Source organism: Ambystoma mexicanum, chromosome 6q (assembly GCF_040938575.1).
Source record: "Ambystoma mexicanum isolate Mex_15411 chromosome 6q, UKY_AmexF1_1, whole genome shotgun sequence".
Lineage (NCBI taxonomy): Eukaryota > Metazoa > Chordata > Amphibia > Caudata > Ambystomatidae > Ambystoma > Ambystoma mexicanum.
This window is the reverse complement of record NC_090937.1, coordinates 1,255,707,529-1,255,728,204: the sequence shown is the minus strand read 5'-3', so window position 1 is coordinate 1,255,728,204 and position 20,676 is coordinate 1,255,707,529. Positions and strand designations below refer to the sequence as shown.

Sequence of the window (20,676 nt, the reverse complement as noted above, 5' to 3'; positions counted from 1 at the left end):
GCCTCTAACATCCATCAAGCTGTTGGGCGTCTGAAGTCGGCCGCCTCTTCTGATCCAATTCCTGTGGCCATCCTTAAAAAGATTCTGTCAGATATAGTGCCTTGCATTGTAGAGGCAGTTAACGCCTCTTGCTGGGACGGTGTGGGGCCTTCGGAGCTAACATGGGCTACAGTGATCCCACTCCTGAAGAAACCTTCCTTGGATGCGACGGTACTGGCTAAATTTCATCCTATTTCACTGCTTCCCTTCCCCATGAAGTTATTGGTGTCTCGAATTGACCCGCTGCTTTCTTCTTTTTTGCAGTCATACTCTTTCTTTGACCCCTTTCAGTCAGGTTTCTGCCCGAGCTAGGGTACTGAGTGTGTCCTAGTGTCTGTAGTCAATGATTTTACCATGTTAGCTGATCAGGGCGTTGTGGGAGCCCTGATACTATTCGATCTGTCAGCAGCATTTGACACTGTTGACCATGCCATCCTGTTATCTAGCCTACAGGAAGCAGGCCTCTCAGGATGGGTCCTGGCTTGGTTTTCTTCTTTTCTTACTGATCGTGGTCAATCTATTTCTTTACCTCCCTATTTCTCATTTTCTCTGATTCTATCTTGCAGGGTTCCTCAGGGTTCAGCCTTGTCCCCCATGTTGTATAATATCTATATTTAGCCACTGATTCACCTCATCCGTTCCTATGGTTATCGATGCTACTCTTATGCCGACGACACTCAGAGCCTCGTCCGTTTGGATCAGGATCATGATACTGTGTCTGCGAAATTTCAGAACTGTCCCTCGGCAGTATGAAATTGGATGAGTGCAAATTAGCTGAAGCTGAATGGGGACAAGACCAAAGTTCTGGTGGTGGGTTCTTCTCTGATCATGGCTGAATGGCCAAGTTCCTTCTGGCCTTCTACCTTCGGTGATTGTCCTACTCCGGTGAAGGTGGTTAAGAATATTGGGGTCTTTCTTTCTTCTGATCTATCTATGTCACCACAGGTTAATGCTGTTTGCAAGACTGGCCATTTCATTCTTAGGGTTCTTTGCTGTATCATGCCTTTTCTGACGGAAGATCTGCAACCCCTAGTGGTGTCCCCCAAGATTACCAGTTGGCTGGACACTGCAATGCACTCTATTTGGCGCAACCTCTTTTGGTGGTGCACCATCTCCAACTGTTGCAAAATCTAGCAGCCGGAGTGGCAACTGCGTCGCCTTATAGTGCTCATATAAACCCAGTACTTGGGACACTTCATTGGCTCCTAGTGATGCAAAGGATCAATTCAAGTCCCTGTTTTTAGTACACAGTGCTTTCTTTAAACAAGAACCTGAATATCTCTAGGATAAGTTCTCTCTGTTTGTCCCTAGCAGATCTCTGCAGTCAGGAGATGCTAAGTTAGTGGCCGTCCCAAAGATACGTAGGGCTCACATAGTTGGGCAGGTGTTTCCTTATGCAGCCAGTCGACTCTGGAATGAGCTACCTGTTGGCCTTAGAGCCGTAGCAAATCATCTTCAATTCAGGAAATCTCTGAAAACATTGTTGTTCTAGGGTCCTTGCTATTGCCCGCAACTCTCCATTGTCATCGCGCCAAGGTGCCTTCGGGAGATAGTGCGCAAAATAAATTGCCTTAACATAACATGCTTCCTATCTGATGGTATTAAGTAAAATGCCATTGGCTGCCATATTCAAACCTCTCCTGAAACTTGTTTAGAAGGGGGGAAAGATGTTATTTCCGTAAATGCATTTTTCGCATTGGTTACGGTGAAGGGAACCGAAGAACTTACTTGCCACATTTTATAGTGCAATAGGGCGGTAACTGGTGGGAACACGCCTGCATCCCTTTTATAAAATTGTGGCAATGTTAATGAATGTCCACGTGGTTGTTAACTGAGCTGTTTTTGTAATGTTATAAGATAAAGGGCCTCATTACGAGCATGGCGGGCACGGCTACCCCCATGCTCACTACCGACACCGCCTCCTGCGATTGGACAATAACCGCCCCATTACGAGATGAATGGCCAGGTAATTGCCCATTCACGGGTGGCGGTGTTGCTGGGCTCTCGATCCCCATTCTGCCCCATAGGGCAGAATGGGGGTGGGAGCATGGATGCAACGGCACTGTTGATAACGGTGCCGGCGGCATTACGAGTTATGCTCACGGGTGCCGCACAGCCCGCGAGGTAAGACCTGGCAGTCTGTCAGGAACCCGCGAGCAGAACTCATAATACAGCGGGACGGTATGAACGGTGCCAGTGCCTTACCGGCACTGTTCATACCGTCACCACCAGGGTCCTAATCAGGCCCAAAGTATAAAACATTTTAGACCAGGATGCTGGTTCGGCTTTTAAAACCACATTAGAAAGTACATAAGAATCTGCATCCCTAGACTGCTTCAATTTTCTGATGCTGCTATAAATGTCAAATTCTATAAAGGTATCACTCCAATGCCCTCAAGACGGAATTTCGATTCTGAACCATCCAGCAGGGGTATCAAACCAGGATTACAGACACTTTCAGTACTGAGCAATGGTTGAATCAGGGAGCAGTGGCAATGGGTTCCAATGATGCAGTACTGTTCAGCAACAGTGGCGACTTGTGGGACAGAGACTCTGAGAATGGCAGGCGATGTCTGGTCAGTGATGCTGAAAGAGTTGACAGCCTTGGGTGCAGAGAAGCTGAGAATTGTCTTTGGCATTGAGCTGGCTTGGCTGGGTCAACATGTTATTGAGGCAGCGTCTGCTTGGGCTCGAAGAAGCGGTTGCCAAGGCTGCAGTGTCGAGATGGGGATGCTAGAAGACTCGGCGGGTCTCAGATGTGGAGACAGCAGAGCTTTGGTATTTGCATCGATCAAAACACAAAGCTGCACAGGCGGTCGAGCATCAAGATCAGAGAGAGAGAGCAGAGCTTTGGTATCTGCATCGAGTAAAACACAGAGCTGCATAGGCGGTCGAGCATCAAGATCAGAGATAACTCTGGTGGTTCCTTTGCAGCAGCTTAGATGATGTCAAAGGTGCCTAAAATGGCATTGAGGTAGTTTGGATAAGCAGGGAGAGCCAGGGGTTGCCTCCTTGGTTCTGTGGTTGCTGGATGACCAGGTCCAGGGTCTCAGAGACAAGGTGAGTTATTCCTTCTGTCCTTCCCAACCTCAAAGGATTATAGAGAGCACTTGCCGGTTTCTGTCACCTCCATTGAGCAAGGTCCTGGCTATCAGAGTGTCAATTGGAGTAGGCCTTGTTCAGCCAGCTTGTCATCCCTTATAGGCACTGGACATGGTTAGGGACAAGAGCTTTCCTCCTGCTTGGAAGTCTCTATTTTTAATACTATGGCAGAGGACTGTGGAATAGACTGTATCCCCAACAGAGTTCCAGGAGAACCCTGCTTATCTTAAAGTTCATAGATGAATCAACTAAAGGGGCGTCTCCCCTTATACAGGCAAAATACTACACCAGATTGGTCCAGAGCAAGCCTGTTGTCGAGTATCCAATCCAGGGTGCTATAACCAGGCAGTCTTTTGCTTGTTGGTGTCGCATTCCTGGTGACTTGTCTAAAGGATGTGAGGAGAGGAGACAGGAAATTTGGGGAACCCGAGAAAATCCAAGATGGGGAGAACGGTCTATGGTCTGAACCTCTCTCCTGGGCTACTCTAACTCCACCACCTTCCTCTGTCAGCCTGCTTCAAAAGGACTCCAGTAAAAAGACCCCTGCTGTGAGAGGGTCATTGCCATGACAGGTCTATCTTTGAAGCAAGAGTGCCCTGGGAACCTCTCTGGGAGGGTTCCTGATATCTGGTGGAAGGTGTTGACTCTCCTCAGGGGATCATCGAGAAACCTTGTAGGCTGGATACCACATGGCTGTTATCGGTACACCCAGGACAGACATAGAATACACACGCAGCACTGTCATACCTGACCCACTGCTCACAAAGCTAACAATAATGACATCAAGATACTTGTGGCTGTATAATTGTGTTATCCCAGTAGCCACCGTGTCAGAGACAGACATGGCTTATATTAAGATTTTATTAAGATTTGAACAACTCTCACTGGGCTGTCTGGGTTAAATAATTATAATATTTTGAACCAGAGGAGCTGACTGTTGAAACTTTGTGTCCCTGCAGCTTTGTTCAGGAATACACGTGTCCTTTGAACCTGTCCTGTTGTTGCTGGGGATGTCAGGAGAGAGTCTGAGCAAGGCACATGTGCATTATGTTTTTTAGCATTGAACATTATGAATGTTTGACCTGATAAACAGACCACATCCTCAGAAACAAAATTACCTCCATCATTTTATTATTAAACATCAAAGAAGCTCTGGTCGTTTTGCCCTCACCAGAACGTATTCTGTCAGACTATGTGAAATGCGAATCCCAAAACCATTTATATGGGAGTGTGGCAACCTGATACTCCCTGATAGTCCTCTCACCTCTGCAGAATAACTGACAGTGGCATACTGCCATATTTACAATAGCACACAGAGAGCCATTTTGACATATAAAACAGCATTCTTAATGTTGCATCAACAAAGATATTCAGGAAAACCAAGACCGGGCCCAGTGCTGCCTATGAAGCAGATAGTGGATGATGGTTTAGTGCTGTACCCAAGCCATTCAGTGTGAAATGTTTGTCCATTAACAGAAGCATAATTGCTGCAAATATTGTGAACACAGGGTCACAGTGAACCGGATGTGCATTCTTACCTAAGCGTATTGTTTTTTGGGCACGCGGATGTAGTGTGACTGGCAGTACTTCTGCTCTGAGAACTCAGCCTCAGGGCCAGAAAAAGAAAACGCATTTTATTTGTTCACTGTCGCAGTACACCCTGAAGCTGGAAGCAAGTGTACGCAGACGGATCAGGCCTGCAACTTGGAAAAACCTGTGGATATTAGCGCTAACGCCCCGCCCCCCTCCCGCCGCACCCTCCTTTTGATGCAGCAGGTATCACTCTGTGGTTATGCCCAGCCCTGGGCTCAGACCACTAGAACCTGTCACATTTCTCACCTCAGAGAGTGGTGGATTCACTTAAGCAAGTACATTGCTCTCCGAGGTGAGAAAACAGGCATTGAAGTGAAGGTAGAGGCAGAGGATAAACGCCTGCCATGGGGATATCAGTAGACCCCTCCACCCCCACCATGTTGCAACTACAGGCTTAACAGCTGGCTCAGCTTTTGCATGGCCCATGCTTTCAATAATTACCACTAACAAAAAAAAGTGTGCATGCAGGGATTGTATGTATGCATGCATCCGTGAATGCGTGCGAGGGAGTGTGTAAGTGGGTGTATGTATGCTAGGTGTCACCTATGAATGAATGCAGTATGAATGGTGTACACTGCGTGTGTTCATAAGCGCACAGTCTAAATGTTATGGGTACTCCTGTGAATGACAAATCAGCTGTGTGGGTTCGTGACTGGTGGGTCAATGTGTCTGAATGTGTCTATGTCTCTGTGTGTATCTTTGTGTATGCACGCTGGGACCTGGGGAGGAGCATTAGAGCATGAACATTTTTTGACAAGAGCATGGCTTGTTTTACTGCCGTTTTTGGGTCAAGTAAAGCCAACTTGAGTGTTTTTATGTGATGGTGGGGTGAGGGTGGGAGGGAATACTACAGTGGGGCTGGCCTGACTGAATCTTACTGTGGCATGGAATGTTGTACTCGCAGTAAGGGCAAAGCCAACATGAGTGTTCCTACTTGGGGAAGGCATGTTTCCTTATTTTGACTTGGCTTTTTATTTTACTGGTGTTAAGGTCAAAGGAAACATATTCTTATTATGGGGAAATATTACATGTTGAGTGCAACATAAGTGTTCTTATATGGGGGGGTTTGTGTAATGATATGTTATTTATATAGTGTTTTCGCCAAAGCGCTGTACAGAGAACATGTTTACATAAAATGTATCACCCAACCGAAGTTTGCACTCATTTAATGAGCCTCATTTATTTATTTATTTATTTATTGAACTTATTATCGTGGCCCAAACCTGTAAATATCACAGCAGTGGGACTACTTGGTGAGCAGGGAAAACACAGTACAGTACAGCGTAAGAGAGAGGTAACAAGGTGCAAAAGCAACATAATAGTACAAAGTCCATCGAGGAGGGTAGAGATCAGGGAGGCACTTTGAAGTATGAAAAGCTGAGGTGGCCTCGTCAGGATGTGAACCTGCGAATCACACTCAGATTAAAACAGCATGCGCTCAGCCCGCTGAGCTATCTTACCGGCTAGCCAGCAAAAGCATATGTTCTTATTGTGGCATTGCAGTTTATTACTGGTGTTAAGGCCAAAGGCATCATAAGTATTCTTATATTGGGGTGCGGGCATTCGTGCAGTCTGCAAGGCAATGTTTTCTTTACTGTGGCATGACATTCTTTACTGCCATTAGGGAGAAAATACAACATGATGAGAATTCTTATATGGGGTTTGGGGGATTTCTGTAGCCAGCCATAATATTTTCTTACTGTGGCATGGTTTTTCTTTTACTGGCATTAAGGCAAGGCCAACAGGAGTATGTTCTTACATGGGGATACTGGCATGTATTGGCAGAGCCAGCATAAACCTGCTTTGTTATACTATCCTTACTGGCATTATGGACAAAAACATGAGTGGGAATAGTGTCATATATAGGTGCACCAGAATGGACATGTGTGATCACAATTGATATGGAAATGCTTTTTTACACTTGCAGAGTACTGGCATATAGTGGGCTAAGGCCTTAGGAAAATGCGTTTGGAAATGCTCCTGTGCATTGTTGGTGGCTTGGCATCTAATGGACTTTGTATGTCTTACCCTGCAAACCGATTGTAAACTGTGTGGCTTTTTACCTAATTTATCACAGAAAGAAATGCAACATTTTACCCATTATTTAAAAACTTTTCTCAAGGGGACACCCCCCCACGCCCACCTGATTGGTTCGCCCTCCCTCACTGCTCCCTGTCACTCCTGTGCATTTGGTTCGGGGCAGAACACGTGCCCTTCCTTCTTTGGGCTCTTCTTAGTGTGGGCCCTTCTACATTAGCTCCAGGACCCACTTGTTACAGAATCATGGCAATGGCTCTGGTGAGTTGGATTGAAATATGGACCTAATGGGCCAAAGGAAAGCTTAATATCTACTCCGCCTCCTGGGCTTGGGGAGGGGGCGGTAGAATGGGAAGGGTGTAATCAGTAGCGCAATAGGTTTGATTTTCCGTCTCACTAACGGTTTTCAAAACAGCCATCCACTCCCCCCACCCCCCAAATTTTGAGGCTGGCCCCGGCCCTGGATATTAGACGACATATTGGGCACGAAACAGAAGAACGTGATATTTTTGATGGGCTGGCTTCTTCAGCTGGATGGTAAACCGACCAGCCAGCATATTCAGATTGGCCCTTAGTATTTGTTGACTTGTCCTTGCTGTGCTCTAGAGCCATAGCAGAACAGGACACAGATAATACACTGTGCCTGCAGCTGCAGACTTAAGAAAGGCCCAGAAATTACTCATGTGAAGCGTTGTATGGCAAGCATCTGCATTCGTATGCATACATTTTCAGGCCATTGAAATCATGATGGGGTGTTAGCACTTGCATGACAAGGGAGTGATAGGTAGGAGGGGGACATGAGACAGCTCATTCTCTCAGCAGCTCTTAAGTGTTTGGCTTCAGACGTGAAGGAGAGATAGCATTGAAGCTGTACCTTTTCTCAGAATGTGTAAAGAAGTTCGATGCCCCCACACAAGTAAGTTTGTCCTTCCCCTGTAGCCTCTGAAGTTAGTCCCTCTCACAATATTTGAAGGGGTAGCCTCCCCCACCCCTCGACATGTCATCCTAGTGGTGCTCCTGGTAAACAGTCATGTTATGTTAAACGGCGTGTTCATGAAGTAGACCGACAACACCCAAAGCCCATTGAAAACCAGTTTGCTGGCCCTGCAGTTCTGCTCTCACTCATCAGGGTGACACCTCCCCGCCCCTGGTATCTGTCGCTGTGTGCTTCTCTAATCACACCGGGCAACCTTTGCTTTCACGCCCTTCCCGTCCCCTCCTCGCAGTCTTCGGAATGAACCCGGCAACCTCCAATGGTAGGATAGGCCCCGACAGTGGCATGCGCAGTAAACCCGTCTTATCGCGAGGCTTTTATTGACCGTTGAGACGTGTCTACTCAGCAATGATAAACTCGCTGCCATCTCCTGGATCTGAGTATCGAGCAGGTTCTCATGAAGACGACTGGACTGCCAGCACTGGTGACGTTGCTGTAGGACCAACGAACACGATGAACCGAGTTTCTGATGGTTTGCTTTGCCATCTTCACTTTCAAAGGGAAGAATTGACGACCTTACTTTATTTCTTTCTTAAAAAAAATATAAGTGCATTTGCCACAAAATAAGTTTCATAATTAAATATACTTCATTGTTCCTGAATTTTCTAATTTGCATACGCGGATGGGTAAGGTTGCATGTGAGAGATCTTTAAAGCCGCGTGATTTGCGCAGACAGGGGAAAGCGGCTGGCCTCTCACTATCTACTGTGCGAGAGGCTGCGTTGAAGCCTCGCCCCTTGTCCACGTCGACAGGCCTGGAGTCTACTTCCATGAGTAGGTGCTAAGGGTCTATTCGCTAAGGTCCATTAAGGTGAGGTACAGACTGGGAAAGACACAGATCTGAACAGGAAATGTAAAGGATAGTCGTGGAAATGTCAACGGTGCAACCACATCACATGCCTGCTTTTCAGCAGGAAAGGCTCTCAGGGGCAAGGGGAGACTTCATAAACTTGATTTAAACCCCACTAACAGGTTTGCACATTGTGCTGTTTACTTTGCAGGGGACGCACGTTGCTATTACTCAAGAGAGCCACACGGCCCTGTCTGCAATACCAAACGGGTTCCCGGTGTTGTTGTTACAGGGGTACATTGGGAGGAGGGGTTCCCTCTCTGCAAATGTTGGGATCCCATTTGGCTGCCTGGATGGTGTTCGTACAGAACATTCCTTCTCTTCATTTGTAAAGCGCCTTTTACTATAGGCATGGACCCAATGCGCTGTGAGTTGAACGCCCTCAATGGGGTCCGGGGGGGGGGGTGACGGGGGGACCGCAGTCCATAGTATGGGAAATTGGGACGGTGCAAATATGCGTGTGTGCATAATGGCCATTAAAGGTTATGAGGGGTGGCCAAGCCCCTGCATACAGTCAAAGAGTCCCCATAGGGTAGGTTTTAGACATTCAGTGCTCACCAATTGAGTGCCTTTTAGGGGGGCCTAAGAGGATCCTGGCGATTGCACCCCTTTCTTGATGGGGGGCGTGTTTTAGTGTTGCACCAACCCTAAAACACTATCCGTGCAGCAAGACCAGTACTGACCATTTTAGCGCAGCAACCACACGCATCTACGGAGTGGCAGGGTTTTCAGCCACTCTTTACTGTGTGTTCCCGTCCGCGGCACCTGAATTGGCAATTATTTCTAGAGCATGGGTCATGCATCGAGGTGTTACTGGCACAGCCTTTGTGTGGGTACACCAGTGCCATTGATAATCCCTGCCCTGATGGCTCTGAAAGATGCCAGTACAAATAATGGGCACTGGGAAATGATATATAGAATCATATAGATCACCCTTTGACTGGCTGCGCTCTGCGCAAGTTTAAGACCCTGTGACAGTCCTGCATACAGGGGCTTCCATATTCTAAACGTATCACTATCAAATGTCAAATCTTCCAGGTCTTGCAGGATAGACATTTATTAAACCCAGGTTCTCTCTAAGGTGAACATAGCTACTTCTAAGGTTCTCATATTAAGGGCACTGTCATAAAGAACACAAGCTTTGTGGGCACTCATCACTAGACGTTTGTTAATGATTTGGAGCACACATTTACCCAGGGACAGTCTCAGTCAAGTCTACGAATCTCCTACAACCAGCTCTGTTTTGTTTGATTTCAGCTTGAAATATGTATTTTCCACATCAGCCAAAGAGTCAGGTAAAGAGCTATGGGTCTCATTATGAGTTAGGGGAATTTTGGAAGAGGACAACTGCCCGGGGTAAATACCATCTGTGTGGGCGGTATTGCTGAACATCCACCCAATTCAGAATGGACCACTGGCCCAGCGGTAGAAGAAGTAGAATTGCTGGAATCCCACTGTTGATATGCCAGCAATATCATTTTGGATAATTAACCTTTCTTAAATCAATGTTCTACTATCATATTAATGGTGCATATGGATAATGTACAGTGGGGCATACCCCTAGTTTGCATTTATTTTTTAATGCACAAATGGGTAATATCTGAACATTTTCTAATCCAACCTTTTTTCTTCCTGTAAAATGTTAAAGGTATTTTTACTGTGCACCGTCACTAACGGAATTGGTCCCCAGGCGCTCAGGTGGATCTGAAAACAAGAAGGCGGGGTGGGTTAGTAGGGTGAAGAAGGAGTAGGAGAGTGAGAGACGTGGTGTGATGTTGGCTGCTTCGTTTCTGTTTTCCCCCTTGCACTGAGCTTTGGTGTGAATATTGGACTGGTGCGAGATCTCGTGTGCTGTTGAGGCGTTTTATGTGTTGTTTGTTGATGCGGTGTGGTGAAGTGCGTGCGGTTTGCTGAGCGAGAAGATGGTTGTGTGGATTTTCGTGTGAGTTAGGTATGCAGGGATCTAACCATAGGGTTAGTGGGTTATATATCTTAGCCCTTATGAATCTTGTTCTATGCATCCGGTTGTACTACAGGCATATTTCCACTTTCTTACCCCACTACTACTTGCTCCTCTCCAATCCATTACAACTTCATCCCACCATCTTGTCACGCACCCTACTTTCACTCTCTCTGTTACTTTCCACACACCCTCTACTATTTCTCTTAACACTCTCTTTCACCCACCTTACTCATACACTCACAACAAATTACCACATACTCTCACCAACAAATATCTCACCTTCTCTGCAAATCGCCACCACACACCTGTCCATCATCTTTCCTCCTTCTGGTCTTTTGGTATGCCAACTCCTCCTCCTCTGACTTCACCCAAACATCTCACACTTTTTTGTTTCCTGTTCACCTTCTTAGCTTCCCCTTACTTCTCACATTGGTCTTCTTCATCTGGCCAATTTCGCCCTGTCTTCCCTGCTCAGGAGGTATTACAAGTGCCAAAATACATAAAAAAGGGGGCTAAACTCCACCCATTTATACCTTGTGGGTGCGCCATGCTGGGATAAAGGCGTCCCATGTTGGAAAGTATTGTAGTGAGTGTCAGGGAGCTGCACCACAGGGGAATATCGATACGTCTCTGGTTTCCTTGTCAGGGAGATGCTCTGCTGCAGGTTTGTAATAGTCCATGTTGGGGCACTCCGCCATAACTGTTGGATCACAGCGTGAGCTGGTGTCAGTTGTTGGTATGCAGCTTTCCTTCAAGCCTCGCAGGCTCTCCAGTGCTCCACATAGTGACTGTCTTTCTGATGGTTGAAGAAATCTGGAAACCGGAGTAGTCTAACTGTATGCTCTGGTGTGCTGTTTTGCGAGCAGTCCACCCGACTGTTACTACATGTCATCACCTGCAATGAAAAGAAAGAAACTGGCCAGAATTGTAATGGGGAGCTATGGGGTGATCTACAGTTGCACTGTCCAAACTCATGCATGCACTTATGGGGGGAACAGGAACTGGGGCCCTCCCAACTGCCACCTACTCCCTATAGCTTTCACTCTGATATGACTCCCAACCCAGGCTGAGATTAGAAACAGACAAACTAAACTCCCTCTCATTCAACTAGAATGGTATGGCTGAACTTGGAATTTCTAATTTAATCTAAATAAGGCTTTCACAGGCCAAAAGTCTAATAACCCTCTGTAAAGTGTGAAATGTACACCTCTGCACAATTCCAGTTTTAAAAGTATTTTGGTTAACATGACTACTCTCAGAATCACAACATGTATTTCACACCAAAAATGCAATGGAGCATAAATTACATTCCCAAAGCCTATTCAGTAGCATACGTGATAATATTCCAGGGAGACCATTTGAATTGTGCATGTTTTTTTTAATAATCTTTTCTGGGTTTGTCTTTTAAGGCACAAACTGAGCATTTCACAGCGCTAGAGAGTCACCCAGTCAGCAATGCCTCCTGGATATCATTTACATATCTTTCTCTGGGGATCTTGTCCTAGGTAGGCAAAGATCTGCTTCAGGATTTCCCTGGATAAGTCCATCATAGGGAGTCCTTGCATCATCTCAACGAATTATCCCACTTCAGCACTGGTCCTCTTGGGCAAATATTCTTCATCTACAGACTTTCTAGAATCCCACAGCTCCATCTTTTTCCTTTGTGTTTGGGCTTACATAGAGGCAACATTTCCCCCATGCAGTGTTATATGACATACATTTGCATTGGTTAGGTTTTCTTGTTGTTTCCCTTCAGTTGCTGGCACTCCCTTTATTTGAATAGCTCCAAAATATTTAGCCATGAGACAAGGGGATGTTCCATTCAGATTTAGAGCCACATCCATTGGTATCCTATATTGTTCTGATTGTATCCCACTACTTAGAGGTACATTATCAGAATCACACAACAAATCCACATTTGTGGACCCGTTACATGCTCCAATAGCTTAAAGAGAACAAAGTTACACAATTATGTAAATATATAAAGGTATTAAATAATGGCTATATACTGATATATCAAGGGTATGCTCCCCCAAGTCCGAAACAGTCTTCACTTTCTTAAAACAACAAAAGTATTTCCAAGATATAAGCAACAAAACATGTTTTACATTAGTGTGCAATGTAAAATGATAAATAGTTTTGTTTATTTATTTTGTACATGGAAGTCCCATTTCAGCTTAATTATTCACTTGCGCAAATCTGGCTTTATTTGTCTTGGCACACAAGCCATCCATTAGATATGCAGATAGTGCTTGTAGCCGTGATAGGAGTCACAAAAAGTCAAAGTTGAGTGGATCCATTGTGCTGTCAAAAGATCAACTTTTTTCAAGTTCTGGATGCATTTCTCTGATCCAGTGGTAAGGTGTCTGTTTGAATAGCTCATGAGAAAAGCCTCTAACATGGGGAAAATCAGAGGTTTTCCAGTTCAAATCCTACGGCAGGACCAGTTCAGCCATTCATCTATCCAATGTCGAATAATTGGGTGATTGCAATACCTGTTATTGCAGCGCTTAGAAGTTTGAGGAATTAAGCTTGAAGTACCAGGAGACCATGAATAATGGCAGCGTTGCATGGTGCAAGTCCCAAAAACATAACATACCTTATATTTATTGAATTAGGTTTAGACAGTAATATTGGCACACACACCTTAGTGATTCACATGCATCTAAAACACTTGAGAGTTTGAGTGTGGCAACTGCAGCCACATAAAACAAGAAGAATGTCCTCCTATTCTGGAGCAGCAGGTTTGCATTCTGTGCTGCCAATCTCCACACTAGACAGGCAAGACGGAGCAAGACCCATTGCTACACCTGTCCATCTAGCCATGAAGACGCACCACACTGTATCTCTGCTGCTTTGTGGATTTCTCTGTTTATGCACAGCCCATGTGTGTGTCGCTTTGGGCCAGTTTAGAGAGGATGAAGCCTCGATTGTAATTTCAAAACATTTTCATGTACCGTTACTGCTTATTATTTTGCTGTTTTATTACACAGCCATCAAACATATTTCATAAAAAATCTAGAGGTGTTTTAGTTAATTCAGTACAATTGGACTGGATAAAAAGCATGTTTTTGCATACACAATCAATGTAGTAAATACACTAAACAATATACAAAATTGCCAGCAAAACAAATATCAATACATTCCTAAGCATTATAAACACCTGTGCTAAGGTTGATCGTATCCCAATTGTATGACGTTCATTCATCGGCAGAATATATTTCGATGAGTTTTTTGCCAAATATTTATTTTTGAAAATACTCATCGAATCATATAGGAGGGGGTAATTGTATATAAGGTGGGGGGGCGGGTTTGGAAATAGGGTTTAAATTATAGGGGGTCATTTGGGGAAGCCCTCAAAAATGTAACTTTTTTTTGATGAGTTTCAAAAAACAATATTTGGAATAAAACTCATTGAAAATATTTTGGCGATGAAGGAACATAGAACCATACCAATACTCACAGTACCCACAGCTGCTCATACAGCCCTGTTTGTAATACACCTTACTACCCTTTCAATTGACAAAGAAAGAGCTCCTACATTAGGCTGCTCTCCCCAGTCCTAGGCAATCTCACCTGCCACAGTCTGGTTCTGATCTTCCATGCTGTTAGGAAAAATGGAGGCAACACCGAAAGAAACTGCTAGGGAGCTCTTCTTAGTCCACTGCAGCCCCGCTCAAACCCCGCCAAAGCCCACCTTTCTTCACAAAGGGACTTAAGCCCTTTCCTCCTTCCTCCTAGGAAGTGGACTGGCATTTTCAATGACCTATCGTCGCAGGTACACTACAATCCCAAGCATTCAATCCTTCCCAGTGCCCAACTGCAGTTATCAAAAGGAGGAGGTCCAAACCAAGCTTCATGTAAAGTGAGGGTCAGTCATATCCTCTGGATACTTCCGACATCCTCTTTCATGTCAGAAAGCAAAATAAAGAGGTTGCCTAGATACCAATAAGACGTTTACTAGCGTGGAACGTTCCTGGCGTTCTCAGAAACAGTACTTGATTCTGGCGCTATAGTTAAGTCATCAGGGGAATGCCGCAGGGCTGCACATGCCAGCACCTCGAGCTCTATATAATGTGCCCAGAGCAACGGTGATTCCCTGCTCACACAAGAGATGTTTTAACCTTTCGGAGCCCCTGGTTATTAAGCTGGCATGCAGGCTATAGATAGAGGAAGGCAAAGCATCCTGAACACATTGCGGCACCCTACAAACCCCTCATTGAACTGCCAGCCTAAAAGAGTAGACACTTGTTTCGGTTACATGTCTTTATAACGACACATTTTATGTAGAATGCACATGTACCGAAACTTTTATAATGAAAAACACGACACATTTTATTTTTGGGGGTGTCCCCCACCAAACCCCTGTTTCTCATCCCAACTGTTTCCCCACTATATTTAACCCTTTACCCCACCCCCACATACATTTTCCTTATGTTTCTCGTTATATGTGCATGTCTACATAACATTTTTGGCATATTTACGCCTCTTAGTGTTTTAAAATTCCATCTCACTCTTAAAGCAAGACCCTCCTATAAGCAGCCAGAATGCAAGCTCATCCAACAGTATTTAAACTGGGGGCTACCAAACTCACTCATACTAAGAGAATGAAAAGCCAATGGGAATTTCAATACCGACATTGTGCCAACAAATCCAGAAACTAATAGTCAATCAAATAAAGTCCCAAAGTAAACAACAAACAGCATGCTTAAAAACATATTGATATCATTTACAATTAGTTTACTGAGCAGAATTTACTATCCTGCTCCCGCTCTAGTACCCACCAACTCCAATACCTCAAAACCCTCTGCATTGTCCACAAGGCCTTCTGGGGCCTGGGTCCTAAATACCTTCAACTCTCTCTTCCCAAACATCTTCCCTCCCGAGCCCTTCGCTCATCCGCCTCCAACTCCCTCAGGGTTAGCCGCTTCTCGAAGCAACGAGCTGGGGGTAGATCTCTCTCCGTGGCAGGGGCCTCCCTCTGGAACAGCCTTCCTGCCTCCCTGAAACTTGAGGAGAATCATCTCCGGTTCCGGAAGCACCTCAAAACCTTCCTCTTTGCTTCTGCTTTCTCTCTCCCTCTCCCCTGCTGAACAGCTAATTAATTCTTCACTGAAACTGCACTGATCCTGCAACTGGACCACTCTAAACAGCCTCGGTCCTGGGCCCAGCCACTCTCCACTTGCACTGATGCCCTGGAACCCCTCTGCACTGCGGGACTGTCTCTGTATCCCTACAGCCCCCCCCCTTCCCCAGCACTTGTTCTGCACTTATCTTGCACTTGCCACCAGCTGGCCCTATTTATTTATTACTTTACACCACTTACCTTGTACTGCACTTCCCCCCCTCCCCTTCCCCTTGCACTTTTCCCGCTCCCCCACCCCTGCACTTGCGCGATCTGAATGACACCTGGCCTAGTAGGATCGTTGTCTGTCTCCCCTTGTTCCTCCCCTCCCTGCCTCGTCGCGCCTTGAAACACCTGTGTATAGGCGCGTTACAAATACCATATCATATCATATCATATCAATAGGGTCACGTTTCTTACAAACTGACCTTGTGAAAGCCTCCACACTACTAGGGCCTGCTTGAGCACCTCTCAAATCCATCATGCAACCCCTCGGCAGCATCATCTAGTACCACACGTTTGCAGATATAGATTCTGCCTGGTCAGTGCTGCTGCACATCCCTTGAGGCCCTCTCATGAACATTGATAACTAACCTTAGTTATCAAACACATATCCCTACAATCATATTTTCCCTTCATATCTGTTTATCTTATTGTCAACTCCCTTTTTTTCTTTTTACCTCCAGATTTACCTTCTCCCCTCATCTCCTTCCCTAATCCTACTCTTTGTGATCCACAGACTCAGATCTTGCAACATGCTTGTTGTGGGGTTACACTAAGCTAACATTTGGACAAGGCTATCTCGAGCAGTAGAAATAGAAGAAACAACATGCCCAACGCTATAGGCACGCATGATAGTCATGGAAAAAAAGAAGACATCAAAAACCCCTCCGCTCTGTGCCAGAGAAGCAAATCAAAATCGCACTTCCCCAGCAGAAGTAGAATAAATAATTAACACAGCTCTGCCTTGTATCCATATAGCTCAGCCACTCAAGCGCAATAAATAAGGCGCTTTGGAACACAATTTCTTGATGTATAAGCGCTTTAGAAATGCACACTAAATAAATAAGGCTAGTACCTATCTTCTCTGAGCCAAACAAATAAGAAATCCTGGCCAGTAGCCATGAGCCATAACCTATGAAAATAAAACCCACACAATATTCCATAAATCAGAGAAATAAAAGAACATGCCATGCCACTTTTCGGGACACTTACATCTATATATCTGAAACAGAGGAAACACTAACTGCACCAATATCAATCAGTCAAAGAAATACCAAAAGATCCAAAATGAATTAAGGACATGGAATAGAAAAAATAACAACAGATCCATCAGCCCCAAACCAAATAATGCAAGAACTAACATACGAGTCTCCATTAGCCCCAAATCATAGAAATAGAAGTAAGACAGAAGTCTCCATAAGCCATTAGTCCTAGAAAGATGTATAGACGCCATTCCACTAATCATTGTAAGCCACAGAAACAGAGAGAAGAAATGATGCAGCATCACTGTGCCTGCTTTTAAATTACAAACTGCATTATGTCATTTTCTTTTACAGGTTCTGAAAAATGTTACCCTACAAGGCAACGAGACCTGCGACCAACTACTAAATTGCTGGACTGATGGAAACGCATCATGGGTTGAGAAAAACGTAACAGAGAGCATTAATAGAGAAAAATGTACGTGTCAAAATGAAAAATGTATTTTTTCCACCTATGGTGTTTTATTCTTCCCCCCTTTGCAGTGTCCCCAGTCTGTGCATGTTCATCGTTATACAAGGTGTGGCCTAGAGTGCTGTGAGTGTATCCTGGGGAGCGTTGGGTGTGCCCCCTGCGTGCTGTAAGTGTGCATCCACTCTGTCCTGTGAGTAGTGCGCATGCCCCGTGCACTGTGTGAGTGTGGCACTATTCGGAATGACTATTTTTCATATTTAGAATACACGTAGAATCTGCACTACTGGAAAAAAAATCAGCTAGTATGTTGTGTTGCCAACAAATATTTTAGTCAGATCAAAACAAGTTCCTTTAAAAGCTCTAATCGTGGTTCAAATAAGTGGTAAACGGTCACTGCTTGTCTGCATGAAGCTGCATAGATATCAACGAAAGACTGAGTTGTCAGAGAAAGAAAGCTCTGAATAGCCCTGAAACGCCAGTCATCGTTTTAACTATTAAAGTGGCAGCTGTCATATTGCTTAGTGAGCTGCATGCCATTGTGAAGTTACAACTCAGCTGCGATAAATCATGATTTTCACCCAGCATTTGACACTTTCCACACTGCACTCCCTGGCATTAAGCAGTCTTTGGAACACTCCCACGGACGGTGCATTGACACTCCTGAATTTGGTGCATCATCTGCTTGTCTTGTCTTGTCTTGTCTTTTTCAATAGGTCAACACATATTTGTCAACATCAGCCTCCCAGACCTTGCTGTGGGACTGATCCTGCTGGCCCTCTCCTTGTTGGTTCTCTGCACGTGCCTTATATTAATCGTCAAGCTCCTGAACTCCATGCTGAAAGGACAAGTTGCCATTGTAATTAAAAAGGTGCTCAACACAGGTGAGGGGTGGCAGGCACGTTATATTGTCAAGGCCTTTGTAGTCGTGGCTGGTATCCGAAAACAGAAAACCTTGGCATTGAAGTGGCTACGCCTGGCAGTTTAACTCCTTAAATTCCCAGGACATGGCTGTGAACGTCCTGTGATAGATAGTGGCGTGTCCAGACTCTTTTGACTGGGGCGGCTCGAGTGGGGCACTGACGTATCTAAGGGTGGCATGAAATAGAAGCGCACACACACAGAATGATCATAGTTTAGGATAATGGGGTGGCACCTGGGTTGGCCAATCAGATTCCAGTGGCAGCACATGCCACCCCAGGCCACTCCCTGGACACGCCTCTGGTGATATACTGCTCTGATGCCAAGAGTAGGGGCGGCCACGTCCTGCTTGCACTGACTTAAAACAGGCATGGCACTGCACAAACAAGAGATGGGATGTAAAATGGCTGAGGGTTGAGAGTGTGGTTTGTGAACACATGACGGATAAGGACCACATGTTGGTTACAGCACCATCTGCAGGAAATTCCACAACCGAAATGCGACTCCACGGAAACTCTGAGTAGGTGTGAATTTAAAGTTGCATATAACCATGAGGGTTTTTTCAGATTCAATCACACCATGACCAAGACCCGGTATCACCCCATGGACCAACTACACTCACCTTTCCCCTGGGCTCCAAAACCTGTCACCTTCAAACTCACTCTGATCACACGATCTGTGGCCTGCTGCACTCGAGAACAAACATTCATTTATGTTTATTCTCCAGAGTTCACCTTTTTCGATCTCTTTCTCAATATTTGCCCGTGGCCACAGGCTAACATTTAGCAACACCATGGCTGTGACTACCACTGGTAAACATGTACTTTTCATAGATGAAGTGTTCTGGGGGCAACTATCTAGAGCAGCAATTCCGAAACATAACATCCCAGGAGGCCTAGGCAACATCTTGCTGTGGATAAACAATAACTGCATCCTTTGTCTGAACGGGGTAAAGACAGAGGTTCTCAGGAATTGACCCATTTCTCAGACTAATTTTCCATTTGTATGGTTTTTAGCCATTGGATTCATCCTTCAACCAGTATCTGATGTCCAGGATATATGAGAGTAATTTGGCAAAGAACTTTAATGTCTACCTCACTGTAGGACGGTTGTCAAAAAACGCATTGCTATTTCCGATTGACTGTCAATTATACACCTTTTCTTCGAATGGAAAATCACATTGACCTAAATAGAGCTATTGCATGTAGATTAGATGAGATTCCAAATAATATTACTAATTGTATTACATATCTGGATTAGAATATTGTAATCTGCTCATCTCTTTCTTTGAACTCTTATTAGTACCCGTGGCGGGGGACAGGGGGGTTGCAGCCAATCAGGATCACGGATCGCAGACTGAAACCTCTGATCTCAGTGTGCGTTCCACAGAACCCATAGGCTTCCTCCCCCATCTCGGACTGCCATAGTGTCTTTATCCTTCTTTCCTTTTTAACCCCCCGCTCCCCACACCGATTTACCTGATGATTGTTGCGGTCGCGGCAACCTCTGCCACTGCAACAGCTTCCCTTATTTTCGCTTTTGCATCTGCAATTGAAATGGAAGAGGGGCTCCGGACAGAGCCATGCCTTCTACAACCATAGGGACCATCTTGGAAAAGTATTTTCATTCATTGAACGGGACGTGCACAACGTCCCGTTCAATAAATGAAAATGCTTGTTTTTAGCACTCCAGGTTACCGCTTTGGTAACCCGGTGTGCTAATAGAATAAGTAACGCGTTCCATGGGCTATACCGGGGGTAAACGTCCCGGGGCCCTCGTTAACCAACCTTGATTCGACCGGGCCGTTAACTGGGGCTGCCGGGCTGTTTACCTCCGTTATAGCCCATGGAACGCATTGCTAACGCATTATTCAGAAACAGAATCCATCAGATGATTGTTTATAGTGGCCAGAACATATCAATCCTATTCTTGAGCAGTTCCATGAGAATTATCAATGGTCGGGTACAAGAAGATTTGAAAGGAAACACAGGGAAATGTTGGTATAGCGTCTGATGCTCGCAGAGCAAAAGGTTGAATTATTTTTGCTCAAATTCTTTATTCGAATTTGACCCCCAAAATATAGAAGGTGAGTTGGGGTCAGGTAAAATTGGGGGTGGTGGCAGGTTGGGGAGAGGTAGTGTGAGTGTTGTGGGGGGTCTCGCCCCACTTTCTATCAGAAAACCTTTGACCAAAAATCCGAGAGCACAACAAATTCAGCCTTTTTTTGATCTTTAGACATAACTGAACCGAAAAATTGACCTTATATAAATCTGAAAGATAGCCTTTTCTGTTGCAAGGCATTACAATATAGGTCTCGTTATCTCAAGATGCCTCTTTTGTTTTAGAGTGTACTCTATTAGATTAAATTGCTAGAACATTTAA

The 20,676-nt window shown here is 45.1% G+C and overlaps 1 protein-coding gene across 1 annotated transcript in view; it reads left to right on the top strand.

Moving 5' to 3' along the window:
• Positions 1-20,676, top strand: part of LOC138516599 (sodium-dependent phosphate transport protein 2B-like) — a 68,645-nt gene that overhangs the window by 40,509 nt on the left and 7,460 nt on the right. The window contains exons 9-10 of the mRNA XM_069631853.1: positions 17,262-17,382; positions 18,090-18,257. Coding sequence (XP_069487954.1) covers positions 17,262-17,382; positions 18,090-18,257 — 289 coding nt within the window. The remainder of the gene's footprint in view (positions 1-17,261; positions 17,383-18,089; positions 18,258-20,676) is intronic.